We start from the raw sequence: 27,318 nt of genomic DNA, 5'->3' as shown, positions 1-27,318 counted from the left end.
ATGTGTGCACGTTTGTGTGTGTGTGTGTATGCTATGCTAGTTGAGGGAACATCCTTTCCATCGGGAGCCTCATTATCACCTCAGTGTTATCTTTCTCTGTTTTTATCCAGAAGGCAGGTCGCACGCCTGTGATAGAGATAGAGAGAGAGAAACAGAAAGAGGGTGAGAGACAGGGAGATAGACAATCCGTCCATCCTCTCATCCATCGTGTCTGTCTGCATGTCCAGCAACAGCATCCTCTGTGAGAGAGGAAAGCAGCAGAATGGCCTGCTCTGTTCCCCTATCGCTCATCTCCGCCCCACCGCTACCTGCTCCAGCAGCCCCGGGCGAGATGGGCGGAGGGAGAGGGGACAGGGGAGAGAGGAGAGAGGTAGAGGAGGGGGGAGAGAGAAGAGGAGATGGGGAGAGAGGAGACAGGGAGAGGGGAGATGGGGAGAGAGGAGAGAGGGAGAGGAGGGGGGAGAGAGGAGAGAGGGAGAGGAGGGTGGAGAGAGAAGAGGAGGAAGGGAGATGGGAGACAGGGAGAGGGGAGATGGGGAGAGGGGAGACAGGGAGAGGGGTGATGGGGAGAGGGGAGACAGGGAGAGGGGAGAGAAGGAGAGAGGACAAAGCAGGGCGTGGAGAAAGAGAACACAGTATCTGTTGTGTATTAGAGGAGGCTTTGGCACAAACAGAGGCTGCTCTGTAAGATTATCTCCACCCCTTCTACCCCACCCCTCCTCCACCCCGAGCCTACCCCCGAGCCTGAGTGCTCCCATTGTCCTCCCTGAGCTGTACACATGGAGAATCACACAACTACACCTGGAGGAGAAGAGAGGAGAGGAAGAGTGAGGAGAGCTCTCGTTCTGGCCCTCTGCTGTTTGGCTTCAGCTCTCTGACTTTCTACGCTGACCATCCAGAAAAGAGGAAGAAAAGGGAGGAGGAGAGGTGAGGAGAGGAGGGGAGGAGGAAAGTGGGGAAGTGGAAGAAGGGTAGGAGGGGAGAAGTGTAGGGAGGGGAATTCCACTAAATGGAGCTAGTTCCTAGAATGGTGGTGGTGGGTGGGGGGGGGGGTTGGCTTTTCTCTTTGAACAACCTGATCTCTTTAAGAAGTAGAGAGAGAGAGAGAGAGAGAGAGAGAGAGAGAGAGAGACAGTGAGAGAGAGAAAATGAAAGAGAGAGTATTGTCAGAAGGAGAGTCAGGACCAGCCCCCTCTCCTGTCCCACCCCCTCTATCTTTTCCCGCCTCCTGCCCCGCCCTTTATCTCATGCACTGCCCATCTCCTACCCTGCCCCCCGTCTCCTACCCTGCCCCCCATCTCCTACCCTGCCCCCCGTCTCCTACCCTGCCCCCCAATCTCTTATCATGCCCCCTGTCTTCTCTCCAGCCTGTCTTCTACCTTGTCTCCAGCCCGGCCCTCTGTCTCCTGCTGGACTCCTGCCCCCTGTCTCCTGTCTGGTATCCGTCCTCCTGACTCCTGCCCCCTGTCTCCTGTCTGGTATCCGTCCTCCTGACTCCTGCCCCCTGTCTCCTACTCCTGCCACCTGTCTCCTACTCCTGCCCCCTGTCTCCTACTCCTGCCCCCTGTCTCCTACTCCTGCCACCTGTCTCCTACTCCTGCCCCCTGTCTCCTACTCCTGCCCCCTGTCTCCTACTCCTGCCCCCTGTCTCCTACTCCTGCCACCTGTCTCCTACTCCTGCCACCTGTCTCCTACTCCTGCCCCCTGTCTCCTACTCCTGCCACCTGTCTCCTACTCCTGCCCCCTGTCTCCTACTCCTGCCCCCTGTCTCCTACTCCTGCCCCCTGTCTCCTACTCCTGCCACCTGTCTCCTACTCCTGCCCTGTCTCCTACTCCTGCCACCTGTCTCCTACTCCTGCCACCTGTCTCCTACTCCTGCCCTGTCTCCTACTCCTGCCCCCTGTCTCCTACTCCTGCCACCTGTCTCCTACTCCTGCCCTGTCTCCTACTCCTGCCACCGGTCTCCTACTCCGCACCCTGTCTCCCTGCTAAACAATAGCAGCTCCTTGTTGGGAACCTGAATCTGGCAGTGAACAGATTTGTAACGGATCTTAACGGAAGGTTCTAGAACAATGGCCCGAGAACTGTGGAACAGGCTAGAGAACAAACCCTGCTTTTGTCATGAGCTGGGGGGCAGAGGAAGTGACAATATCCGCAGTGTCTGTCCATCATGACACACAAACACACACACAGACACACACAGACCTGTGAATGGGTAGTGACCTCCCTGGGTACTCTCAACAGTTTAACTGGAAACCTGATGCGACTTAGTTCTACTGTCAGTAAAACTATCACCTCTTCCCAGTCAATGCACACTGCATCTATTGGTCATGGTCCAGGTTATGAATTAACCACTAAGAATGCTGTAAGCATGTCTGAGAACATGTAGATAGAGAAATGGAAACATATTTATGGAGAAAAAGAGAGAGAAAGAAAGAAAGAGAAAGTTAAATAGGAAAGTGACACATCTTGAAACTTGGCCAACTAACCAGGTAGTATTGATGTCAGACAACATGACTGGTGGGATCTATTACAAGAGAGAAACTTCTGTTTTCTAAAGTTTCTGTTCAGCCAGGTAGTCTTGTTGCTAGGAGTGCAGCAGTACACATTGCACCGATTGGCCAGGAGAATCTGCTTGTTGGTCCAATCAGAGGCCATACACTGGCAGGACAGTAATAGCCAATCTAATATAGTTAACATGGCAGGCAAGACTACATTTGGTGTCCGTGTTTGTGTGTCTTGTGTGACCATCCATGGTGTGTGTATGCATCATTTGTGTGAATGTGTGAGATGTTTGTACACGTGTGTAACTGTATCCAGGTAGCCAGGGAATTACTGAAAGCCAGCACAGAGCAGTTCATCCTCTCTCAGCTGGACGAGGCCTCTGGGGGCCTGAGCAGAAACACAGTTATTGAACCTGAACAGAAGAACACCGGAGCCCAAACAGAAGACAGCTGTACCTGCACGCTCCAGATCCTTGTGTGATCACATCCCACTGACACCACAGTGTCTCCACCAGTGCCATGATCAGTAAACAGGAAGTGAAATGCCACCTCACAGAGGTCACTGTGTAACAGCAGGAAGTCTCCTCCATTGGGAGGAGCCAGTAGTGCCTCAAGGTGGCCGGGGTTGGGACTGTCATATTGCCGTCTCAGTCAGTCCTCCTGACAACCCTCCCGCTCTCCCTCCCTCTCCTCTCTTTGGATGAGTAAACTTATATGAATAACATCAGCATCACTGTTTATATTTCAAATAAATAAATCAATACCTTCTAGGAAACAAGGGATGTTTGGCTGGACTGGAACACAGGGTCCCCCTAGTGGCAGGAATCAGCAGCTACCAGTCTGCCCAGCTGAACTACATTGATTAAAGATTCAGAGCAGGGGAGAAGGAGCAGTGGAGAGGAGACTGAGAGGCAGGACCAGGAGAGTAACTGAAAGAGAGATTGAAGGCAGGTAGTACTCGAGGCAGTGTCACATTTTCAGACAGTTTATTTCAGCATAACACCTCAAACCAAGCTTCAGTACCTGTCACACCCAACATACCCTCCATCAGCAAGCAAGAATATCTCCAAGTATGACCATGTGTAACAGTTTCATCATTTACACATTATTTGTGCAAAAAAACATTTTTAAGCATACTATCTTACAACAAATTAATTCATTGACAATTAGACACCAGGGGAAAAACCGTCACACAATACCCAGTAATCATATTTTGTACAAGACAAGTGTTAAAACTTGACAGGGAGAAAGTCATGTGGGCATGTGTCTGCTGTACAGAGCTGGTCTGTTCAGCATTAGGGACTTTACACTAAATAGAAGTATGTCTTCTCTTCTCTGTTTATCACTTCCACCCTGCATCTCTTCCCACACCTCCTCTCCATCACCCCCCCTCTCTCTCCCTCTCTCTCTCTCTCTCTCTCCTTAAGTGTCTACAATGATGTGTATGGACACTGTGTACCGTGAGTGTATTTGTAACGTATACTGTGTTGTGTGTGTGAGTGTGCACATCTGGTAGTGCCTGTATTGCATGCATGCGTGTTCGTGTGTGTGTGAGAGTGTTTGTGCATGCACGTGTGTTTCATCCTACAGCAAGGTCCAGAGTGGTTTAATAAGGCATATGTGGTAAACAGAATGACGGGACTTCACCACTGAGGACGGCATGCGCCGGGGCACAGCTGGGCCGGAGCACGGCTAGGACAACAGCACGCCGGCGACAAGGCTCTCTAAACCTGCTCCCGGACAGCTGCCGCCATGTACGTCTTTACTACAAGCCCAGTTGTACCCAACATGATTCAACACGTCAACCGGGTAATTATTAGAATCAGGTGTGCTAGATTAGGGTTGGAGCTGAAGCCTCCAGAAGGGAGGCTGTCCAGGCCCAGGGCTCAGAGACCACTGGTGTCTGGGCTGCTTCCACATTATCAAAGCCTCAGAATCACAGATATAGAAAATACATTCATCTAAATAAAAATAAAAGCAATGAATTACATAAAGAAACATGGCTCTTGAAAAATCTCAACATGACGTTTCAACATGACATAGTGCATGTCATATAGTACTGAATAGTACTACCTAGCACTGCATGGTATTACCTTGCACTGCATACAACAAGTACTGCCTAGTACTGCATGTTACTACATGGTACTGCATAGTACTACCTAGTACTGCATGGTCCTACATGGTCCTATAGTAAGAACCCACCCCTCTGGTGTGCCAGTAGTTTAAAATTAAACAGTTACAAGGATCACAATGTGTTCAACAATAGCTGGAGTGATCTGATACGTGCAGACAAACAGGCAGACATACACAGACAGACAAACAGAAAACCATGACGACGACAACAACCCTCGTCACCCTCCTCTCTCTCTGCAAGAGGCTGTACCTGTTCAGGTAGCTACTTTTACTATCAGACTGACCTGACTGAATGGACTAAACTGCGTTTGTTTAGTTTGTGGAAAATGACATCATCACTTCACCGTGTACAATGTTCTCATACTTTGTGTGTATGGATACAGATAATGTTTCCCCCCGTTGAATGCTCCAGTTGCTAGGTGACGTTCCAGTTGGCAGGTTCTTATTTTGGCTTGAAGTGATGACCCAGCCAGGCGGGACACACGGCAAAGCTCCTCCCCTAACGCCTGAATCACTTCCTGCTTTGAACTCCGCCCCTCCCAGCGTAGTCCATATTGACCCATATATATATATATAGATATATTATATATAAAAAAATAAGTTATTGCGCATCCAAAAAAAGTGCATCGTATTTTCAAAAAATATCTCTTTCATTTTCATCTTCTTTCACTTGTCGTCCTGTGTTCCTGAAACCCGCACACGTTTGGTTGACAGTCAAGGAGCGCCCTCTAACTCTGGTCAGGGTGGAGGGAGGTGTGTAGGGGGTGGGGGGGTGGAGGTGGGAGGGATGGGGGGGTGGAGCGCTATGCAATCACCATGGGAACGTCATCTGAGAAGCCACTGATCATCGGAGCATCTTCATCATCATCCCCTGGGAGAGGAAGAGGGGGTGAGAGAGAAGAGAGGGAAGAAAGGAGGGAGTGGAGGGAAGAGGAAGTGAGAAGAAGTGAAGAGGAGGGAGAGAAGAGAGATGGAGAGTTAAGCTTCAGACGACAGTATGCAGATCAACGTACATGTTTCCGTGTGTGAGCCAGGTGTGTGTGTGTGAGCCAGGTGTGTGTGTGTGTGTGTGTGAGCCAGGTGTGTGTGAGTGAGCCAGGTGTGTGTGTGTGTGTGAGTGAGCCAGGTGTGTGTGTGTGTGTGAGCCAGGTGTGTGTGTGTCTCACCCAGCTCGTCCCCAGAGGAGAAGATGGCGGCCCCGAGGCGTGAGTTGTAGTGGCTGTTGGCGAAGGCGGTGAAGCTGTTGGTGAGGCGCCGGTGTCGCAGGTAGAGCGCCACCATGCCGCCGCACAGCGCCAGCAGCAGCAGGAACAGCACGGGCACCACCACCGCCGCCATGTCACCTGACCTGGCCGTGCTGTGGGACGCCTCGCTGGGACCTGGAAGGGAGGGGTCAAACACAGCATCCTGACTGGCTGAACATCCAATGCTGTTCTGTGTCACCCCTATGGTGTCTAACTTACATTTACACATTTAGTCATTTAGCAGACGCTCTTATCCAGAGCGACTTAAAATGTTACAGCATATATATATGTGTTTGTGCACCTGTGTGTGTATATATCCATTGTATATATATGTCTATCCATGTGTGTCTGGCTGACCTGAGCCCAGCTGGTCATACAGGAGCAGGGCTGGCTCCCCACACAGCTGGCCAGCCAGCAGACAGCGGGCCTGGACGGAGAAGGTGTAGTTGTGTCCCGCCTGCAGGCTGCCGATACGGAAGTATGTCTCTGTGGTGTTCCCCAGACACGTGTTGGAGTTGGTCACACTGTCGTACACGTGCACCTCATAGCCCTGCAGAGACACACACGTTCCATTTCCATTTTGCTCATTTAGCAGACGCTTTAATCCGAAGCAACATAACAAATTGTGGATGTCAAAAGTACAGCAGGATCAGAAGCGCATAGGCATAACAATATTTCAGTGGTCAGAGTCAAGGAATGGTGTGTATTTACCAGGCACAGTGCAAAGTCACTGTGCCTGTGGGCTTCGGAAGAAGGAATCCAACTCAAGATGCTCGTTAAGCCAGACAGAAACTGGAAACCTGGCCTTAGTTCCTAGAAGGTTTGACCTACCTGGAGCCAAGCCCTCCCTCTAGCATCCAGTCAGTCTGTTAGAGTAAGCACATCCCAGCTACAGACTACAGACTACAGTGCAACACACACACGCAGACTGTTGAACACATGCATGGGTGACAGCTGGACTATTTGATCATATCCTGATGTGTGCTGCTGACCCTGGGTGTGTTTGATACGCCTGTGGGGGCAGCTGAGAGGGGACTCACCCTGCTGTCGTTGAAGCCCTTCTCCCTGACCGCCAGACTCTTCCAGAACAGGAACGCGTGGTCCTTCTCTGTCAGAATCTTCAGAGCCTCAGGGGGAGGCAGAGGTACTAGACACACATAGAATATTGTCAATTAAAAATTATTATTATTTATATGGCTATACTTTGTGTGTTGAGTCTGTGTTTGTACCTGTGTTGAGTGTGTGTGTACCTGTGTTGAGAGTGTTGATTGTGTGTGTACCTGTGTTGAGAGTGTGTGTACCCTGTGTTGAGAGTGTGTGTACCTGTGTTGAGAGTGTGTGTACCTGTGTTGAGAGTGTGTGTACCTGTGTTGAGAGTGTGTGTACCTGTGTTGAGAGTGTAGCTGGCCTCCTTGCTCATGTTCCTGAGCCTGACGGTGACGCTGTAGCGTCCTCCAGGCTCCAGGCCTGCCAGCCTGTACTCCACCGAGTTATTCTTGGTCTCCAGCTTGTAGCTGTGCTCTGTCTTACGGATGGTGTCCCTCACACTGATCGCATATGTCTACACACACACACACACACACACAGTGAGAGACAGTAACTAGAGTGTGAGTGGGTCATGTGTGTGTACCAACATCAATGTGTGTGTGTGTGTGTGTGTGTGTGAGAGAGAGAGAGAGAGAGATAGAGAGAGAGAGAGAGAGAGAGAGAGAGAAAGAGAGAGAGATAGAGAGAGAGAGAGAGAGAGAGAGAGAGAGAAAGAGAGAGAGAGAGAGAGAGAGAGAGAGAGTGTACCAGAGGGGTGCTAGGGGAGTCGTAGGGGGGTTGCCATTTGAGCAGGGCCTGGGTCTGCTCCACATGGACCCTGTGGAGGTTCCTGGGGGGCAGGCGCTCGCTGGGGATCATCCGCACCACCACCGAGTCTGAGGGGGGGCCCAGGTAGGGGGCCACAGCCCGCACCTGACACACAAACACACACCCCGACAGACACACACACACAACCACACACGGACACACGCACGCATGCATGCAGACACATACACAGACAGTTAAGGTTCTTGAGTTAGGAGAAGGACTCTGATGATGGGGATGATGATCGGGATGATGATGGGGATGAGGATGATGATGGGATGATGATGGGGATGAGGATGATGATGGGATGATGATGGGAATGAGGATGGGGATGATGATGGGGATGATGATGGGGATGATGATGGGGATGAGGATGGGGATGATGATGGGGATGAGGATGGGGATGATGATGGGGATGAGGATGGGGATGATGATGGGGATGAGGATGGGGATGATGATGGGGATGAGGATGGGGATGATGATGGGGATGAGGATGGGGATGAGGATGGGGATGAGGATGGGGATGGTGATGGGGATGAGGATGATGAAGGAGGATCCTACCAGGAAGAGGTACTGCTCGTTGCCGCCCACAGTCAAGGTGATGCTGGAGGCAGACGTGTTCACACAATGTGGTCTCCGATACAGGTCCAGGAAGGAGGTGGCAAAGAACACACCATACACCTGGACACAGATACGGGCAGTGTTATACGAGTGTGTCTGAGTGTGTGCTGTATCTGTATGCGTGTGTACCTGTGTGTGTGCGTGCGTGTACGAGTGTGTCTGAGCATGTCTGTGATGTGTACCGTACGCGTGTGTGTGTACCTACATGTATGTGTGTGTGTGTGTACCTGTGCAGGGGGGCCTGTGGTGCTCCAGCTGCAGTCTGCAGAGGTCTGGTTGAGGGCGCGGGCCTTGAGGAGCGGGGGCTCCGGGCGGGGCCCCAGGGTCTGCTGCATGGACAGAGCTGTGGGGCTGTCGCCCACGCTGGTGTGCGCCCACACTGCCACCTCGTACACGGTCCCCGGTGCCAGGCTCCCCGCTGGGCAGAGACACTTGTGGTTAGCATGACATCGCCATCTTGGCGTCCTTCTATGCATGGTCGTCATCGTCCTGATCTGAACAGTCACGTGACCCCCCCCCACCCCTCTCTCCTTGCCTCTTCCCTTCCCCATCCCTCTCTCATTCTCACTCCTCTCTTCAACCCTCCTGTCTCCCTCTGCATCCCTCTCCCCTTCTCGCTGTCCCTCCTTGCCGCTCTCCACACTTCTCTCCTACCCATTCCCCTCTCCTCCCTCTCTCCCTCCATCCCTCCACCTCTCCTTTCTCCCACCATCCCCCCTGTCACCCCCCTCTCCATACCTCTCAGTACAGAGATCACTGTGAAGTTCCTGCTCTCCTTCACGTGAGCGTCGAACTCCCAGGAGAGAACCACCATGTACTGCTTCACCTGGAAAAGGGTTCCACACGTTACACACACGGAACACGTGTTATACACTTGGCACACATGGAGCACATGTTACACATATGTCAAACATGTTACACACACAGCACAAACATGGACCATACAATACACTGCAAGGGATAAAGCAGGACTTAAGGAATTGTAATTGTGTGTGTGGAGTGTGCGGTGTGTGTGCGGTGTTTCAGTGATATATGTGGTGTGTGTGTGGAGTGTGTGTGGAGTGTCTGTGGTCCTACAGTACTAACCTTGTGCTCAGAGTTGAAGCTGAAGGAGAAGCTCATGGAGTCATTAGTGATGCTGTCAGCAATGACAGAGGGAGGAGGGAGGGCTGAGAGAGAGAGAGAGAGAGAGAGAGAGAGAGAGAGAGAGAGAGAGAGAGAGAGAGAGAGAGAGAGGGAGAGGGAGAGAAAGAGAGAGGGAGAGGGAGAGAAAGAGAGAAGGAGAGAAGGAGAGAGAGAGTGCATTTGCAACACGCCCAGTGACGACACACAACAGTACATTCCTATGACTAACAGAAGGTCACTCCAGCTCTGCGGGTACGGTTAGTCATTATTAGCTGGGTAATGTTGGCCTTGTTGTGGTTTTTACCTTTCTGAGGAGTGATGGACTTGACCTCGGACCAGTTTCCTACTCCTCGACTGGTCACGGCTGACACCTGCACACAATTAAGAGTATAGTAGGCTACACGCACACACAAACATACACAAACACCACCCACACAAACACCACACACACACACACACACACACACAAACACACACACACACAGTGTGTCTCACCCTGAAGCTGTAAAGTGTGTTGGACTGCAGGTTCTTGACTTCAACAGTGGCGGTGGTGCTTCTGAGAGATGACCACTCCACACTGCTCCTATCACTGTACTCCACCTGACACACACACACAGTCAGTGAACCAGGTCATGCAAGTGTAGCTACCGTGTATATAGGTGTGTGTGTGTGTGTGTGTGTGTGTGGGGGGGGGGGGGTCAGAGACATACGATGTACTCCCTCAGCAGTCCGTGGGTCTTGTCTGGGGGGCTCCAGGACACCAGCACACTCCCCTCCTCCCCCCTGTCACATGACAGCTGCAGGTTTCTAGGCGGGTCTGGCACTAACACAAACCACAGAACAGCCAATCAGGGTTGGGGTTTCTGTGCACGTGTGTGCTTGAGTGTGCGTGTGTGTGTGTGTGTGTGTGTGTGTGTACTCACGTCCCTCAGGCGTCCTGAGTGTGAGCACCTCGTTGGTCTTGTGCAGCTTGTTGAGGCACTGGGTCAGAACCTTCACCTGGTAGCTGCTGTCCGGCTTCAGGAGACTGAGCCGGGCGCTGCTCTTGTTGCTGTGGGTGTCCATGATGGTCCACTGCTGGATCCCCACCAGCCTGACACACACAAACAGAGTATCAAACCATGAACTCCAGTTCAGTTTGTCCCCCTCGGTGCCGGGGGAGATGGAAGACTCCAGACCCACCTGAAGTAGATGAGGAAGTAGCAGGAGGCGGGCGGGAGGTTTTTGGGGCGTGACCAGGTCAGAGTGACGTCACCAGAGAAGTCTGCCGTCCACTGCAGGTTCTGAATCTTATAGACCAGGGAGTCGGCTGGAACAGAGCATGGAACAATTACCACACTGCGCTAGTGTGTCATTGTAGAATTGTCGAGTGGAGTACAGTAGCCCACCGTGGCCCTCATTTCTGTGCTGGTTTAGAAATAGCAAAACCTGGAAGTGCATCGCCACAGGTATGCCAAGGGGTAAAAACCAAGGGCACCCCATGTGACGTCCGTAGCAGCTCAGATCTCTGGATCAGCAGACTCACCGCTGCAGTTGTCCTCGTCACTGTGGTCAGAGCAGTCCATGAAGCCATCACAGCGCTCGCTCTCCAGCACACACGCCTCGCCGTCCGCACAGCGAGTCCCGTTCACGCACCACAGTGGCCCTCGCGTCGCTATACGGGAGGAGGGGTTAAAAAGGTCAACATCCAGGTATGAGCAGGAGGGGGTCACAGTTCAACAGCCAGCTACAAGAGAATGAAGCAGAGAGAGAGAGAGACAGAGAGAGGGAGAGACAGAGAGAGAGGACGAGAGATACAAAGAAGAAGAGACGTACGACAGTGGGCCTCGTCTGAGCCGTCCTGGCAGTGGGGGTGTCCATCGCATCGCTGCCAGTCGGGGATGCAGTGGGGGGGTCTGAGGCAGAGGAACTGGCCCTGGCTGCAGCGCCCTGGTTGGGGCGGGGCTTGGGTGGAGGCTGCAGGCACTGTGCCCTTGGCTGCTGCCATGGAAACACAAACAAGAAGTACATTTCATAATACAGAGCTACCCAGCCATCACACACTAGGGAAGCCTGTAGGGAAGCTCTCTCACCTGTTGGGCAGTTAACTATCTCACCTGTTGGGCAGTTAACTATCTCACCTGTAGGGCAGTTAACTATCTCACCTGTAGGGCAGTTAACTATCTCACCTGTAGGGCAGTTAACTATCTCACCTGTAGAGCAGTTAACTATCTCACCTGTAGGGCAGTTAACTATCTCACCTGTAGGGCAGTTAACTATCTCACCTGTAGAGCAGTTAACTATCTCACCTGTAGAGCAGTTAACTATCTCACCTGTAGGGCAGTTAACTATCTCACCTGTAGGGCAGTTAACTATCTCACCTGTAGGGCAGTTAACTATCTCACCTGTTGGGCAGTTAACTATCTCACCTGTAGGGCAGTTAACTATCTCACCTGTAGAGCAGTTAACTATCTCACCTATAGGGCAGTTAACTATCTCACCTGTAGGGCAGTTAACTATCTCACCTGTTGGGCAGTTAACTATCTCACCTGTAGGGCAGTTAACTATCTCACCTGTAGGGCAGCCCAGCTCATCACTGCCATCAGGGCAGTCTGCGTAGCCATCGCACACCCACGTGTTGATGATGCAGGCGCCGGAGCCACAGTGGAACCTGTTGGGGGCGCAGGAGGAGGGGCGGGGGTCGGGGGTCTGGGGGATCTCCTCTCCTGGGGGGTGAGGGAGGAGACTCTCAATAAAGACAAAAGAGAGAAGAAAGAGAGAGTGATAGGCGGAAATTGAGAAAGGAGAGACAGGTAGAGAGGTAAAGAGATAAAGAGGGAGAGAGAGAGAGAGAGAGAGAGAGAGAGGCAGAGAGAGAGAGAGAGAGAGAGAGAGAGAGAGAGAGAGAGAGAGAGAGAGAGAGAGAGAGAGAGAGAGAGAGAGAGAGAGAGAGAGAGAGAGAGAGGCAGAGGGAGTCCTACCTGTGCAGTGGGCTTCATCAGACCAGTCTCCACAGTCGTTCTCCCCGTCACATTTCCACCAGTTGGGGACACAGCGTCCGTTAGCACACTCATACTGAGAGCTCATGCAGCCCGGCAGCCCTGTAGGGGAGTCTGGAACCCAGGGCCACACACAGGACACAGCTCAGTGGGTGTCTATGTGTGTGTGTGTCTGTGGGCGTGTATATGTGTGTGTCTGTGTGTGTACGTGTTTCTGGGAACCCACCACAGTTGGCTTCGTCAGAGTAGTCTCCACAGTCGTCCGTGCCGTCACACTTCCAGCGGAGACTCACACACACTCCGTTGGAGCACTGGAACATGTACGCGTCACACACCTTCCCAAACTCGGAGGGCGCGGCTGGCAAACAAGAACACAGACTGATCAGGAGCTGCGTGGATGTGCGTGACTGAGTGTGTGTGTGTGGGGGGTGAGAGTGCGTGTGCGTGACTGAGTGTGTGGGGGTGAGAGTGCGTGTGCGTGACTGAGTGTGTGTGTGTGGGGGGTGAGAGTGCGTGTGCGTGACTGAGTGTGTGTGTGTGGGGGGTGAGAGTGCGTGTGCGTGACTGAGTGTGTGTGTGTGGGGGGTGAGAGTGCGTGTGCGTGACCCACCACATCCGGCGTAACCCGGGTCTTCGTCTGAGCCGTCCTCGCAGTGTCTGATCCCGTCACACACCAGGGACTGGAACAGACACTGGGCCCGGTTCTGACACACAAACTCCATGTAACGAGTGCACAGGGGGTCTGTGGAGGAAGGGGCAACACTGTTACACAGGGGACAGCATCACGGCATGACAGACTGCTGATTTCCTGCTCGTCCGGCCGCTGCTCACCACAGTGCTGCTCGTCGGCGCCCCCTGGGCAGTCCTGGACGCCGTTGCAGTGGGCGCTGGCAGGTAGACAGGTATCGTTGGAGCACAGGAAGCCATTACAGTGTTTGCCCTCTATCAACACAACACACACACACACTTCCTGTGAGAACAATTAGTTATTGGATACTGACACAGGTTCTTTTTTGATGACGTGGTTTGATATTGTGTCTGAGAAAGTGTGTGTGTGTGTAGGTTCCTACCACAGTGCACGCTCTCCTCGTCGGAGCCGTCCTGGCAGTCGTCATCTCCGTCACACACCCAGCGCTGAGGGATGCAGTGACCTGTGTGGCACTGGAAGCTGCTGGCCTCGCACGTGTGGTGCCCCACTGGGGGGAGAGGGCAGGGAGCCATGAACACACACACACTCACACGATGGTCCTGTGGGAGCAGGTGGGCACGGTTAGTCAGCTCACCTGTACAGTTGGCCTCATCTGACCAGTCCCTGCAGTCGTTGTCTCCATCACAACGCCAAGCCTCCCGGATGCAGACGCCCCGGTCACACGTGAACTCTCCTGGGCCGCACTGGTGGCTATCTGACACACACACACATACACACACACGCATGAGACATATGCACACACAAGTTGATTTGAGAACATGAATATGCACACGCACGCACACATGCACACACACAGCCATCTCACCACAGTGCTCCTCGTCACTGTTGTCACCACAGTCGTCCTCGTGGTCACATTTGAATGCCAGGGGGATGCAGGAGCCCGAGGCCACACAGCGGAACTGGATGGACGGGTCACAGGTGGTGGTGGCTGGAGGAGGCAGAGGTAACAGAGGGAGAGAGAGAGAGAGAGAGAGAGACAGAGACAGAGAGAGAGACAGAGAGAGAGAGAGACAGAGAGAGAGAGACAGAGAGAGAGAGAGAGAGAGACAGAGAGAGAGAGAGACAGAGAGAGAGAGACAGAGAGAGAGAGAGACAGAGAGAGAGAGAGAGAGAGAGAGAGAGAGAGAGAGAGAGAGAGAGAGAGAGAGAGAGAGAGAGAGAGAGAGGTTGGAGAAAGGCAGTCACAGTGGGGGGGGGGGGGGGTTAGAGAGACCCATAGAAAGATTGTTGGGACGGAGGTCAAGGACGTTGACATGGCGACGGTGCACATTGTACTCACGACACTCCAGCTCGTCGCTCATGTCTCCGCAGTCGTTGTCGCTGTCACACTTCCAGATGCTGCTGATGCAGCGGCCGTTGGAGCACTGGTATTGGTTAGGCTGGCAGCTGTGCTCTGATTGGACAACGGGGAGGGCAGACCAAACAGGAAGCACCGGACACAGGAGTGTGAGTCTAGGTGAGTTTGCCGGGAGCAAGAAGTGTCTTTGTGCTGTATGTTTGTCAACATCTGTGTGTGTGTCCACGTGTGTGTGTCTCTCACCAGTCTTGACGCAGGTGTTGTTGACCAGCTGGTAGTTGGGGGGGCACTGGCACCGCAGCTGGCCGCTGGGCAGGGGGGTGGAGGGGACTCCGTCGGGGCAGACACAGGTGTGGCGGTGCCCAGGCTGGGGGAGGCAGAGGAGGCTGCAGGGCAGGTCCACACACGCATTATGTCCTGAGGGGGGGGGCGGGGAAGCAGGTGGGCAGGGAGCAAAAAGGATTGACGCGTGTCATCACTCGAATCATTAACACTGGTTATCTCAAACCAGTGTCAATGACAACCTTCAACATACCCCCCCCCCCCCCCCCCACCGACACCCTCCCCTCCCTCTCACCTCGGGCCTTGCCCTTGTAGAAGATCTTCAGGTCCATGACCCCGGTCAGACGGCCCACTATCAGCTCATTGCTCTGGGAGCCGGCCTTGGGAGCCTTGAAGATGCCCATCCTGGACCAGTCATCCCAGTACAGGTCGTTCTGGGACACACACACACACACAGACTAAATAATTCTGGTTGTATGAGTCTGTGTGCGTTAATAGACTAGGTTTTGTGTTGGCAGTGGGGTGGAGGGTGTAGATTGGGTGTGTGAGACACAAGGTGTGTTTACATAGGCTGTGTGTGTATGAATATAACGTGCAGGCATAGATAAGGTGTGCGTGTGCATGTAGACCAAACGGGTGTGGATGTGTGTGTGTGTGTGCGTGTGTGTGAGGACACCTTGAAGACGGCGATGGCGTAGGGGTGCGGCAGCCCCTCCATGACCACACTGCGCTGGCCGCCGCTGAAGTCCGCCCGCTCGATGCGGTCTCCGTACGCCTCCGTCCAGTACAGCCAGCGCTCGTCCGCCGTGATGCCGTTGGGCCAGCGCACGCCCTCCGACACGATGCAGCTCACGTTGGAGCCGTCCATGAAGCTGCGGTACACGCCGGCTGCGTGGTCGCCCCAGTCCGTCCAGAACATCAGACTGGGGAGCGGGGAAGTGTGACTACCTTTTTGTGCGTGCACTTGTGTTCCTCTGTGTGTGGGTGTCTGTGTGTGTGTGTGTGCGCGTGTGTGTGTGCGCCTCTCACCTCTCTCCAGGCAGCAGGACCAGGGCTCGGGGGTGTTCCAGGACAGAGGAGTTGAGCAGAGTGTGGCGCAGGTCCCCATCTGGGTTGGACACCTGACAACACAGGGGAGAGAGAGAGAAAGATGAGTTACAATGCTCAGCAGCATGTACCTGTTGCCCTGGGTAAGTGTGTGTGTGTGTGTGTGTGTGTGTGTGTGTGTGTGTGTGTGTGTGTGTGTGTGTGTGTGTGTGTGGGTGTGTGTGTGTGGGGGGGGTACCTCGATCTTCTGTGCCCCCGCGTCCACCCAGTACAGAAGCCTGCTGATGGGGTCAAAGGTCAATGCTTCCACATTCTGCAGGTCCTTTCTGATGACCACTTCCTGTCCTGTGCTGCCATTCAGACAGAGACGCTGGAGGGAGGGGAGAGAGATGGGGGTTATATACACTGGCATCTATAAGGGTCAGGGTAGGGACCAGAGAGATGGGGGTTATATACACTGGCATCTACTGTATAGGGGTCAGGGTAGGGACCAGAGAGATGGGGGTTATATACACTGGCACCTATAGGGGTCAGGGTAGGGACCAGAGAGATGGGGGTTATATACACTGGCACCTATAGGGGTCAGGGTAGGGACCAGAGAGATGGGGGTTATATACACTGGCACCTATAGGGGTCAGGGTAGGGACCAGAGAGATGGGGGTTATATACACTGGCACCTATAGGGGTCAGGGTAGGGACCAGAGAGATGGGGGTTATATACACTGGCACCTATAGGGGTCAGGGTAGGGACCAGGGGTCAGGGTGCTGACCTGTATGGTATCCAGGGAGATGTCGGCCCAGTACAGGCAGTTCCTGTCGTAGTCAAAGTCCAGCGCCACGGCCTCACGCAGCCCCGTCAGGGGCAGAGGCTGGTCGGTGCCTGTCAGCAGGTCGTAGCGGTGGATGGAGTTCCTCACCGCATACAGGATGAACTCAGTACTCTCTGGAGGGGAACACACACACACACTCTGTTAGAACTGCACACACACACTCACACACACTGTTAGCGCTATTGACACACACACTCTTAGATAAAGACACGCGCACACACAGTGCAGCGGTTTGTGTCTGTGGGCCATCCACTGACCTCCCACAGGACAGGGTAGCATCTCTCCATCCAGCCTGGTCTCCACATCTCCTCCACTACAGCTGTCACCAGGCACCTTCCTGTACCTGGGGATCACACACACTGGTCATCACGCTGTGTCTTTAACACTACCACTAGGTGGCACTGCTCTCCAATATAACCTGCCTGCTGTCAGCTTTGATTCCTCATCCGGATTTACACCTACTTGCACACACACACTTGCAAAACTCATGTGACTTAGCAAAACACTGAAGTCAAGGCTAGTGTTACATCCTCATTATATTGTATACCAGTCAAGCATTTTTCATGAAAAAGGAAGTATTTCACTGTAAAACACTGACAAGTTCCTTGTCAGTGTTTGTGAGCTCTCTCACATGCTCTTTCACATGACCACATCCCATAATTAACACTTTGGGCACACTACAGCTCTGAAAAACTAGCAAGCTAGCTGCACTGTGCTCACGCTATTATTTTACCCACTATCAGCGGAACCACGCTAGCATCGCTATGCTAGCAGAAACAAGCTAGCAGCCCTGTGTGACGCTATGTGTCTCTTACCCCTTGCTGCGGCGGTAGGTGGTGCCCACAGGACAGGGCACAGGTGGGGCGTACAGGTTCCCTGAGAACTCGGGGTCAGGTACACACACCTGTAGGGACAGGTCCTCACTGAGCTTGAAGCCATAGTCACTGATGGGAGGAGGGAGGGGTGGAGGGAAGGAGGAGAGGAGAGAGGGAAGGAAGAGAAAGAGAGGAGAGGAGGCAGAGGGTGTGTAGGACCGAGGAGAGGGAAGATGGGAGGGAGGTGAGAAGGCGGGAGAGGGAGAGGAAACAGACTGTTAGTCTCCACAGCAAGTTAGCATCAGCATGAGCTGTCGCACATATTCATTAAATAAACTCTCTGTGTGTGTGTGTGTGTGTGTGTGTGTGTGAGAGTCTTACCACTCGTAGTCCTGCCGAGTGCAGGAGCAGTTTGTCACGGTGACGGGCCTGTCGAAGTCCTCTCCGTTGAAGCAGGTGGCGTGTGGCGTGCGGCGCTTGTACACCATCTCCTTCCCCAGCAGGCAGTCGTTCCCACGCTCGTCTGACGGAGACCACAGCTTGTAGTCCCCCTCAGCACAGGGCACACCTGACACACACACACACACTCAATGTAACAAATAGCACAGAACAGCGCTGTCGGCCTCCAAACCCTCTACGTGGCGCTGTGTTACCATGGCGACCTTACCGAGCACATCGCTGGCATTGACCTGCAGGATGAGCCAGCTGTGGTGCTGGTCAGCGTAGGAGCCGAAGATGGTGAAGATGGTGCTCTTCTCGCCGGGCTCCGTCAGCAGCTGGTAGACGTACACCTCCCTGTCGGAAAACTGGAAGTCTGTCCAGGTCTCCCCCTCGTTGGTGCTGAACCTGGAGGGGGGGGGGGACCAGGGTCACACAAGATAGTGGCAGACAGGAGCTCTGCCTGGAGCAGGTTTGGAGGAGGAGTGGGGGGGGGGGGGGGGATTTCCGGTGGGTGGTAGGGGGGTGAGACTCACTTGAGGTTCATGGTGGACCCCCCCTGAGCGATGGCCATGAGCAGCCCCCCGTGGTCGCCCCATGTGTAGAAGTGGGGGCCAGCCAGAGCCTGGAGGGGGGGTGGAGGGCGGGGGGGGGGGGGGTGGAGTCAGAGTAAAGAGACAGTCACACACACCTGCTGAAGCGCTGGGTCCACAACAACATGAGTACCAGTGTATACCAATGGGTGGCGGCCCAAAAGAATGCTATACTGACCTCTCTCCAGCGGGCCCCAGCACTGCTGGACACATAAACATTAGCCTTGTTGGCTAGGTTACTGCCCACAGAGCCTGAGGGAGGGAGATAGAGATAAGCAGAGGGAGAGCGGGAGCAGGAGAAATAGTCACCTTCCACACACAAAGCAGACAAAATATGTCTTCCACACAACCTCCTCACTCACACATACACCCAAACCCACGCACACACACAGACTAACACCCATCTTCCTCAAAACCTCCTCACACACACATTGTCATAAATGTTGCACTTAGCTTGAGACTAGGGCTAGGCGGTAGGAATTTGGGCCCAGAAGTCAGGGGTGAGTGCAGAGGTCAGTACCTGTGGCCATTACGAGTCCTGGGGCAGAGTCCTTGCTGAGGATGGGCATGCGGCGCAGCTGCAGGTTGAGCAGCTGACTCCACCTCTGGGCCAGGTGGAGGGAACAGCCCCGGGACAGCTGGAGGGGACAAGACCATGCTGTGTGAGTCTTTGTGTGTGAGCGAGTGTGTGCGTGTAAGTGTGGGAGTGTGTGTTACCTTGCAGTCCACCGTACCCCCCAGGCTGTCTGAGGTGGGGGGGGGCAGCAGCTCCCAGGTGCCCCCCTTGTCGAAGGTGATGACCGAGCGCATGTTGTCCTCGCTTAGAGAGCCGTTGACCAGCGTGGCGATGAACACACCCCTCAGACCCTCCACACGGTGCAGGTCTGCAAACGGCTCACTGGCAAAGTACCTGACACACACACACACACACGAACAAACACTCAACACACTGTGGTGGGCATCTAGACGTTGTTTTGCGTCTGTGTGTGCGTGCGTGTGTATGGGTGTCGGTGTGTGCGTGTGTATGGGTGTGGGTGTTACCTGATGAGTGTGTTGCTGCCAGAGCCCTCAGGGCTGTAGTAGAGAACGTTCTCCAGGGACAGAGAGAAGGACAGACCTTGGCTGTCGGAGATGTACAGGTGGGTCACGTTGTTCTGGTGGTTCACACACACAAACACCTGGTCCTCAGACGCATCTGCTATGTAGTACTCCTACAGGAGAGGAGAAGGACGACTGTCAGGTGCATTGGGATGGCACGCCGGTTTCACAATGTCGACTAACGCAGACAGACCAATCTCAACTCTGCAGTATCAAAGGACTTACTGTGATTGGATGACGGGTCATGAACTGGGCAGCTTTCATTGGCTGGCGGTTGTAGGAGACCCACAGCTGGACAGACGAAGATTCATGACTGCCAAACAATGTCTGGTAAACACACATACACACAGTTAGTTAACATTCATCAGATAATAAATAGTATAACAGTGCCAAGCAAGGCAGCAGGACATGGAGGCTTAGAGGAGCTGTTAAGAGGCATAGGCAGCTTCCTGAAACACAGATTAATAACATGATAACATGATGATAATCGTCTGGAATACAGTTTAATAACATGATGATAACAGGCAGGAATAAAAGACAGATGGTCTAAGTGAAATAATAGCCTGCTACTACTCTCCCCCGTCTCCCTCTCTATCGCTCTCTCTTTCTATATCTCTCTCTCTTCCTCCCTCTCTCCCTCCCTCCCCCATTCCCTATGCGCCCTGGTGCCTGACTAGCTTTTTGTTGCCTGGGTAACAGTGAGGTTCACAGGGCGGACACACACACACACACTCTCTTACAAACACACTGCCGGTTGTTCTCTAGTTATCCCTCGAGTACACCCAGCCGTTTTACATGTCTGCCCTGCTCAGACTTGATCTTTGGCTGACTCTCTAGCTACATAATCACATCAGTTAACAGGTTCCTAGCCACAGAATAAGACCAGATCATTAACTGGTTCCCAGCTACAGAATCAGAACAGTTCCTTAACTGGTTCCTTGCTACAGTACAGTCTCAGAGCAGATCTGTAGCTGGCTCTCTAGCATTCTGGCAGTCCGACTCAGCCAACCACTGCTCTCCTTCTTCTCCAGTTCCTCCCTGCTCGCTCCCTGGCCGGAGCCCTGTGGTACTGTATGTCAGCAGTGCCTGGGCTAGAAGCCATGCCTGGATGTGTGTGTGCTTTGTAAACTGCATATGTGAGTGGTGAACACATCCGATTTAAACGTGTGTATCTGTGTGTGTTTGTGTATGTGTGTGTTTGTATGTGTGTGTGTGTGTTCACGGTGGTTGTATGACACCATAGGGTTATTCAGGGCCAGGCAGAGTTTACACAGGCAGAAACCACAAAGGGGCTCAAGACAAACACACACACAAACACACCCGCAAACACACACCCAAACACACACCCAAACACACACACAAACACACCCGCAAACACACCCGCAAACACACACCCAAGCACACACCCAAACACACACACAAACACACACACAAACACACAAACAGACACCCTGCTACGCGCACACAGTCGTCTACTGGCCAAGATGGGCTGAGTCCAGGAAGTCGACATTGAGTAGCCTCGTAATAACCTGCTTAACTGGGCCTTTAAAAGCTTGCTTCTCACAGCACAAGGAATCGGAGCTCATCACAGCGCTAGTGTGATCACAGCCGAGAAGGAAGACCGGGTATCAAACCAGCACCATCTGCTGACAGTCTGTCTGTGACTTTGCAGCAAAAACACTCAAGACTGGTGGACGATACTTCGTGGGTCTGAGTGTGTCTACAAGTATGTTTGTGTTTGTTTGTGTATGAGTAGGTCATGTGTACATGTGTACTATATGGCTGGGTGTCTGTGTTTGTTTAACTGTGTGTGTTGGTGTCTGTGTATGAGTAAGTTATCTGTATGCGTGTCTATGTGTGTGCGTGTGTGTGAGCCTGTCTTACCCTAGTGGTGGTGGCGAACATGTACTTGTCTCGGAGCTGGAAGCTGTCCACCTGCTCCAGGATGATCCGTCGGTTCTGCTCGCTCTGGAAGAAGTCTGTGCTGCTGAGGATGGAGGACCCCCCCTGGGGCTCGTGCCTCTGGACCAGGACTGTGGTGGGGGGGTCGTACGGCTCCACGCCCCTAGGGGAGGGCGCAGGAGAGAGATGTAGTGCGAGACAAAGGGAGCGGAGGATAGAGTGGTGGGAGAGATGGAGTGAGTAGGGTCACATGCAGAGGAAAAGGGGATGAATTTCTGCTCGACATAGACTACTGGATAACCCAGTGGGTAGTAATCTATCTTAACACTACAGTTATCAGTCTGCTCATATCCGGATCTCTGGCCAGTTCCAACTTGCATACAGGAAGTGAGACACAAACAGGAAGTCAACAGTCAACAGTAGATTAAATCAGGCTGCTACTATGTTAGCTTCTCCACATACGTGATTCAAAAACTTTGGAGTGCAACGACCAAGGGTGGAGGTTGAGTTGGGTGACTTACCAGAAGTAGGCCTTCACATGCTCCTGAATCAGAATCCATGTCTGGCCAAAGTCCTGAGACTTCCACAGCTGAGCAGAAAACAGAAGAGAGAGAACAGGTGAGGAGCGGGAGAAGACGGGGAGAGAGAAAGAAGAGAGGAGGAGGAGAAGGGGGAGAGAGGGAGAGAGGAGGTGAATGGAGAGGTGGTGTCAGTAAGGGTGGTTGGGAGTGACGGTTCTACTGAGGCAGCAGGAGAGGCAGCAGGAGAGGCAGCAGGAGAGGCAGCAGGAGAGGCAGCAGGAGAGGCAGCAGGAGAAGCAGCAGGAGAGGCAGCTGGGCCGTACCTGCTTGTTGGGGTGGGATCCATCATAACCCAGCACCAGGTTGGGTTTCCGGCTGTGCAGAAGCAGGTCTGAGGGCTTGAAGGGAGCCGGGAAGCCCTGCACCCTCCGGCAGAAGTCAAACGTGCTCCAAAGGTAGTTGTTGATGGTGTCTGCAAACAGGTACTGCAGGGGTGGGGAGGAGGAGGGGGAGGCAACGAGAAAGGGGTGGTGGAAGGGAGAGTTACGGGTAAGAGGACTTTTTTGCAATGCGACTTTAGTCTGACAGTCTAATCAGATTTCAAGGGACTTTTACGTCACTGTAGGTAGACATTCAGTCCAATTCTGCTCTGGTGGGAGTTACTGCCACTCTGTGAAAACCAACATGGAAGCCAGCTGCACGGAGGTGGTCAGTGTCTGGGGAGTGAGGTGATAGACCTCAGAGGTATTTGGGGTTTCTGTAAAAACTTGAGGGGTTGTATCGGTCGTGTCGTACCGGTCTGTGTTTGAAAGCAGAAGGAAACAAATGGCAAGCCGTTGCATGTGACAGCTTTGATTTTATAATTTTGGAATCTGATATCGGCTACATGAAAATGAATATGTGAGCAAGCTTAAAACAACCGTATCTGACCAATATATCTGAATTGAGCACTAAGGCTTGCGGTGTGAAGCTAGCCTTTTTTGATTGAACTGAGTTCTCGGTTTCCCAGTTTTTGATCAATCATAAAATATGCGTTTAAAAGAGAAACGTCTTAAAAAGCAAATGAAACAGTAACATCAGTCGGAATTAATGTTCAATTAAGTCTTACCAGAGATTTGGATTCCCTGTTCTAATTAACCAGGCCGATTATGCAAGGCTCCAGTTTTTATCCTCTCTTTTCTTCCTCTCTGCTTTGATCTAAAAAGTTTAACAGCCTCCCCCCCATCAGAGCACCCCCCTTCCCCCAACACCCCCCATGCAGAACAAGGACAGAACCTCTGAGAGAAGAAGAGCAGTGATCACTGGGATGCTCTCATATTTGCGAAACTATACTCTAATATAGTCTATAGTCCTTGCCTCATGATTCTATCTATGAGACTGAGAGAAATGCACGATAAGAGAGTGAGATGGAGGAAGAGTCTCTCCTAGCCTATTTCATACACCTAGCCCACCTTAGACAGGTCCATGGCCCAAAAACAACATCTCCCATGATGCAGAGCTGTACCTCGGAGGGGCCTAGGCAGATAGCCAGGGGGCGGGACCAAGGCCATGATGACTCATTGGCTGCCCGCCTGCAGCTGTTTTGCATAACACCGCATTGCATCCAGCGGTGCACTAGCTCCGGACACACACACACACTCCGCAGACTTACCCTTTTATTGTCCGCGGGGCTGTGGTAGAACTGGGAGATGACCTGCTTGCTGTCCTTCTGGGCTGGTGCGCCCAGCTGGAAGAGGTCTGAGATCAGGGTGAAGCTGCTCCCATAGTCATAGGACACGTATACCTGGGGGTGGTAATGTCTTTGTCAGAAAAAGCTTTGTGTGTGTGAGTGTGTGTGTGTGTGAGTGTGTGTGTGTGTGTGTGTGTGAGAAGAGAGGGAGATTTTGGGTTCAGTAACAGATTGAGGGATTAACATGAAGCTCAGAAAGACCACACACACACACAAACTCACACACACTCACTGTGCTGTGTGTGTGCTTGTTCTGGAACAGTGTCTCTGGTCGGTACTCACTGAACTGGTTTTGGGCCCGGTGGCTCCTGCACTGTCTCGCGCCAGGGCTACGATCACGTTGCTCTTCTCTCCAGCCCAGTGGACTACCATCTGGTTGTGGGAGTCGTTCAGGTTGGCCTGCAAAATACACACATACACTCCTGTTAAACAACTGCAGAACAACAGACACAGCAGAGTGAAGGTCTATGTTCCAGAGTCTAAGGATATGATGAGTTTTGTAGTAATGTTAAAGACACACACACACCTGGCAGAGGGAGAGAAAACACACAGTTTATGTGGTCACCAGGATGGTATTGACTGATTATATCCTAGCAGCAGCCATTTTCACTACCAGGGGCATGCACGGACTTCTCTCTCTACCCCATACACCAAGATGCAAGCACAATACACACACCCAATGCATTCCTTCTCACTAGAGTGTTTATCCAACCTGTGATAGCATATGACAGCAGCACAGGAATGATTTAACACCAAGCCAGAGAAGCTTCAGATCTTCAGATCACAGAAAGGAACAGTGTGAGACAGAGAGAGAGAGAGAGAGAGAGAGAGAGAGAGAGAGAGAGAGAGAGAGAGAGAGAGGGAGAGGGAGAGGGAGAGGGAGATGGGGAGAGAGAGAGGGGGGGAGAGGGGGGGATGGGGGGGGGAGTGGGGAGGGACAGATAGGAGAGAGAGAGCACAAAGCCAAGAGTCTGAATGAGACTTGGTCCTTCTGGACCAGCCAGACAATCAACCAAGCAGTGAAGCATGAAAGCCCACCAGCCAGCCAGTCAACAAGCCAGTCAGCCAACCAGCCAGTCAACAAACCCGATAGCTTGTTGTCAACAGACAGTCAACAACTCAGCCAGCAGTCAGCAAGTTAACAAGCCTGCAAGTCAACATGGCAGCCAGTCAGTCAACCAGTCAGCCAGCCAGTCAGTGGGGCAGAGTACAGCATGATCTCATCCCTGCAGGACTGGCACCCGGCACACTCATTTGCATTTCCTATCAGCCACCAGAGTATTTTTGGCGGAGCCGCAGCACAATAAGCCTGTGTTACTGTGTGAGGCCAGCCAGGCTGGGAGGCTACTTTACGACTTGGCTCATTGACCAGCTGATTATGCCACACCAGCACACTGCCCGGCAACACACTTCCACATCCACACCTCACCCTCACTATACAACTCCTTACCCTAACCTTCATATGCTAACCCTCCTAACACTTTCATATCCACCTAACCCTCACATCTGGAAACAGAAGGCAAACAAGAACTACAAAATATCTACAGAAAAATATATATGATAAATGTGTTAGGGTTAGGGTTAAAAGTGTAATAATGTGATGGTTAACTACTGTGATGATTAACTGATGGTTAACAACAGGAAAGATGGTTAACTACAGAAAACCAACTTGTGATGGAATGATGTATAGCAGCTGTGGAGGGGCGATGCTCATCATTACCGCCCTGCTGCGTCTGCCTGCTCTTTGTTATCTTTACAGCCCTTCACACACTGAGAGCTCCTCTTCAAGGTTGAATGATGAGTGGGTTGGAGTGGCCCACGCTGTCCCCCAAGACAGACCAGATAGCTCATATCAGGAAGCAGCCATCTTTTAGCAGACTAAAATAGTAATCTTCCAATACAGTATGCACATTTCTTGTTCTGATTTCTGTCTTTGTCTGAACAAAATTGTCCTGGACTGTTCAATATATAAAATAAAGAGGCACGCACAGTTTGGATATCAGCAGTGCTTAGCTGTAGGATCTGTGATTGAGCATATAGTAATTAGGTTTTATGCGCTGCTGAGTGTGAGAGAAAGTGTGCGTTTGTGTGTGAATGGCTGATCTCAAAGGGTTAGTGGTGCAGCAAAAACACTCTTCTGCTCCAAGTGATTTAGAACGTCCTACACCTGTCCTTGAAGACAGGCATCGGAAATTCAGCACATCTACACGCACGAACATGCAACTTGCAACACCTTCACAAGCACAAAGCCACATCCTGTTGTGTGTGGTTAACATGTTGACACTAGATACACAGTCACAAGACTCATAACACTGGAGAGTCACAGTGTGTCATGTGACCCATGTGTAAGGTAGTAGGTTGTCACACTTTCTTCTATTAACAGTTAACCCCACATCTCTATGCTAACAGACCCCATGTCTTCTTATTCCCCTCTCCACTCCACTCCTCCCCTTCACTTCCCTCTCCTCCATCCTGTTTGTTTTCAGTGTGAATATCAACTGGCAGAAGCACTAGACTAGACAGAATCCACTCACACTCCACAGCCCAGATTTCACAATCCACATAAACACACGCATTTTACGGAAGTAAGCCTTGTTCTTCAGCTATTGCTTCATACCTTAGTAGATTAACATAACTTCTCAGAACGTGTAGTTTAACTTTCTCTTAATATTCAATTTAATACTACAGTGCTGGCTGCTGCCTCAGTTATTTCAAGGTCTGAAGAGAGAATGTGGATTACAACATATTCCACTTTGACTGTCAAGTGTGCACGCTCCTGTTAGAGTGGAAAGTGCTGTATTTTATTATCGTTTTTGTAAAACAAGATAGGTGGGTTTGTTTACAAAAGATGGAGAATGACGTCATTGAACTGGGGCAGTCAAGGAGCCCTTGATGCAGCTCCACTCCACAGATGCAGTCATTGTGCTCGTTTACCAATTTACCTAAGCCACTATAAAAACGTCCCAATGGCCTAATAGATATACACACACTATTGTGGGGGGCTGGGAACATTACTGACATGTGTTCGTTACCTCACCTCAACAAGAATGGAGCCACTGGGCTTGCAAGATGCGTTCCGCAAGGTATCAGGTTAGCCAAGTCAAGTGAAATGTCTATTAAAGCACATTATCTAAACAACGGTTTAGAACAGCGATATGCTTATTTTGGAGTTTAATCATTTTACCTGTCCGTACACCTTTGGCACGGGTGATTCTACAGCACTCCGCCGACTGCGATGCTGATAAGCGCCAGCGGCCGCTCCGTCTTCTTTCGCATTACGGGCTGCTCTTCGTTGAGCCTCCGCGCCTATTCCCTGCAGGAATACCTCTTTTGCGTTAATCAAAGAAAATCCCTTATGATGAGGAAGCATGAACTGCTGGTCTGGATGGAGACGAAGAGTTGAGGAAATTGTACGGGGAGCGAAGATAAATAACAAGAATATTGTCCTCCGTAGATGGAACAGCATCTTCACTGTCTGTCTTGTCGCCATGTTTGTGTATATATTTTCGGTTCTAGGTATCTGGAAGAATAGCGCCTTCGAGTGGCGGTTTCGAGGGCGATTGTGGAGTCACAATCGCCACCATCGCCAGCCGCAAGCTGT

At 52.1% G+C, this 27,318-nt stretch overlaps 1 protein-coding gene across 2 annotated transcripts; it reads right to left on the bottom strand.

Moving 5' to 3' along the window:
* Positions 1–3,473: 3,473 nt before the first annotated feature.
* Positions 3,474–27,229, bottom strand: sorl1 (sortilin-related receptor, L(DLR class) A repeats containing). 2 transcript variants are annotated; one of them, XM_062472262.1, is made up of 48 exons: positions 26,902–27,229; positions 24,000–24,116; positions 23,640–23,771; positions 22,312–22,473; positions 21,989–22,056; positions 21,450–21,630; positions 19,791–19,892; positions 19,509–19,678; positions 19,185–19,377; positions 18,988–19,105; positions 18,646–18,719; positions 18,411–18,499; positions 18,104–18,282; positions 17,818–18,004; positions 17,437–17,565; positions 16,879–16,964; positions 16,562–16,734; positions 16,030–16,161; positions 15,774–15,865; positions 15,421–15,667; positions 15,040–15,178; positions 14,706–14,879; positions 14,445–14,558; positions 13,971–14,093; positions 13,740–13,859; positions 13,527–13,652; positions 13,288–13,398; positions 13,067–13,198; positions 12,683–12,814; positions 12,439–12,570; positions 12,031–12,183; positions 11,294–11,458; positions 11,004–11,132; positions 10,661–10,787; positions 10,402–10,571; positions 10,189–10,301; positions 9,974–10,078; positions 9,783–9,849; positions 9,440–9,522; positions 9,092–9,179; positions 8,581–8,771; positions 8,294–8,413; positions 7,676–7,840; positions 7,268–7,442; positions 6,922–7,028; positions 6,239–6,431; positions 5,804–6,016; positions 3,474–5,508 (listed from the first exon to the last, which is right to left on the bottom strand). In XM_062472262.1, the coding sequence occupies exons 1-48, from the start codon at positions 27,205–27,207 to the stop codon at positions 5,441–5,443; spliced, it is 6,672 nt and encodes a 2,223-aa protein (XP_062328246.1). In that variant the 5' UTR covers positions 27,208–27,229; the 3' UTR covers positions 3,474–5,440. The 2 variants fall into 2 exon arrangements, with proteins under 2 accessions (XP_062328246.1, XP_062328247.1); XM_062472263.1 differs by having other exon boundaries at positions 11,294–11,455.
* Between the last annotated feature and the right edge of the window lie 89 nt (positions 27,230–27,318).

The sequence above is a fragment of the Osmerus eperlanus genome, chromosome 11, assembly GCF_963692335.1.
Source record: "Osmerus eperlanus chromosome 11, fOsmEpe2.1, whole genome shotgun sequence".
NCBI classification, from domain to species: domain Eukaryota; kingdom Metazoa; phylum Chordata; class Actinopteri; order Osmeriformes; family Osmeridae; genus Osmerus; species Osmerus eperlanus.
The sequence above is the reverse complement of the archived record's forward strand: the minus strand, read 5'-3'. Positions and strand labels throughout refer to the sequence as shown.

Coding starts and splice junctions, on each gene's coding strand:
- sorl1 (XM_062472262.1), bottom strand. CDS start 27,207: ATGGCGACAAGACAGACAGTGAAGATGCTGTTCCATCTACGGAGGACA. Junction 14,559..14,705: donor CAACACCTGCGTCAAGACTG/GTGAGAGACACA, acceptor TTGTCCAATCAG/AGCACAGCTGCCAGCCTAAC. Junction 5,509..5,803: donor CTCCTCTGGGGACGAGCTGG/GTGAGACACACA, acceptor TTCCTCTCCCAG/GGGATGATGATGAAGATGCT.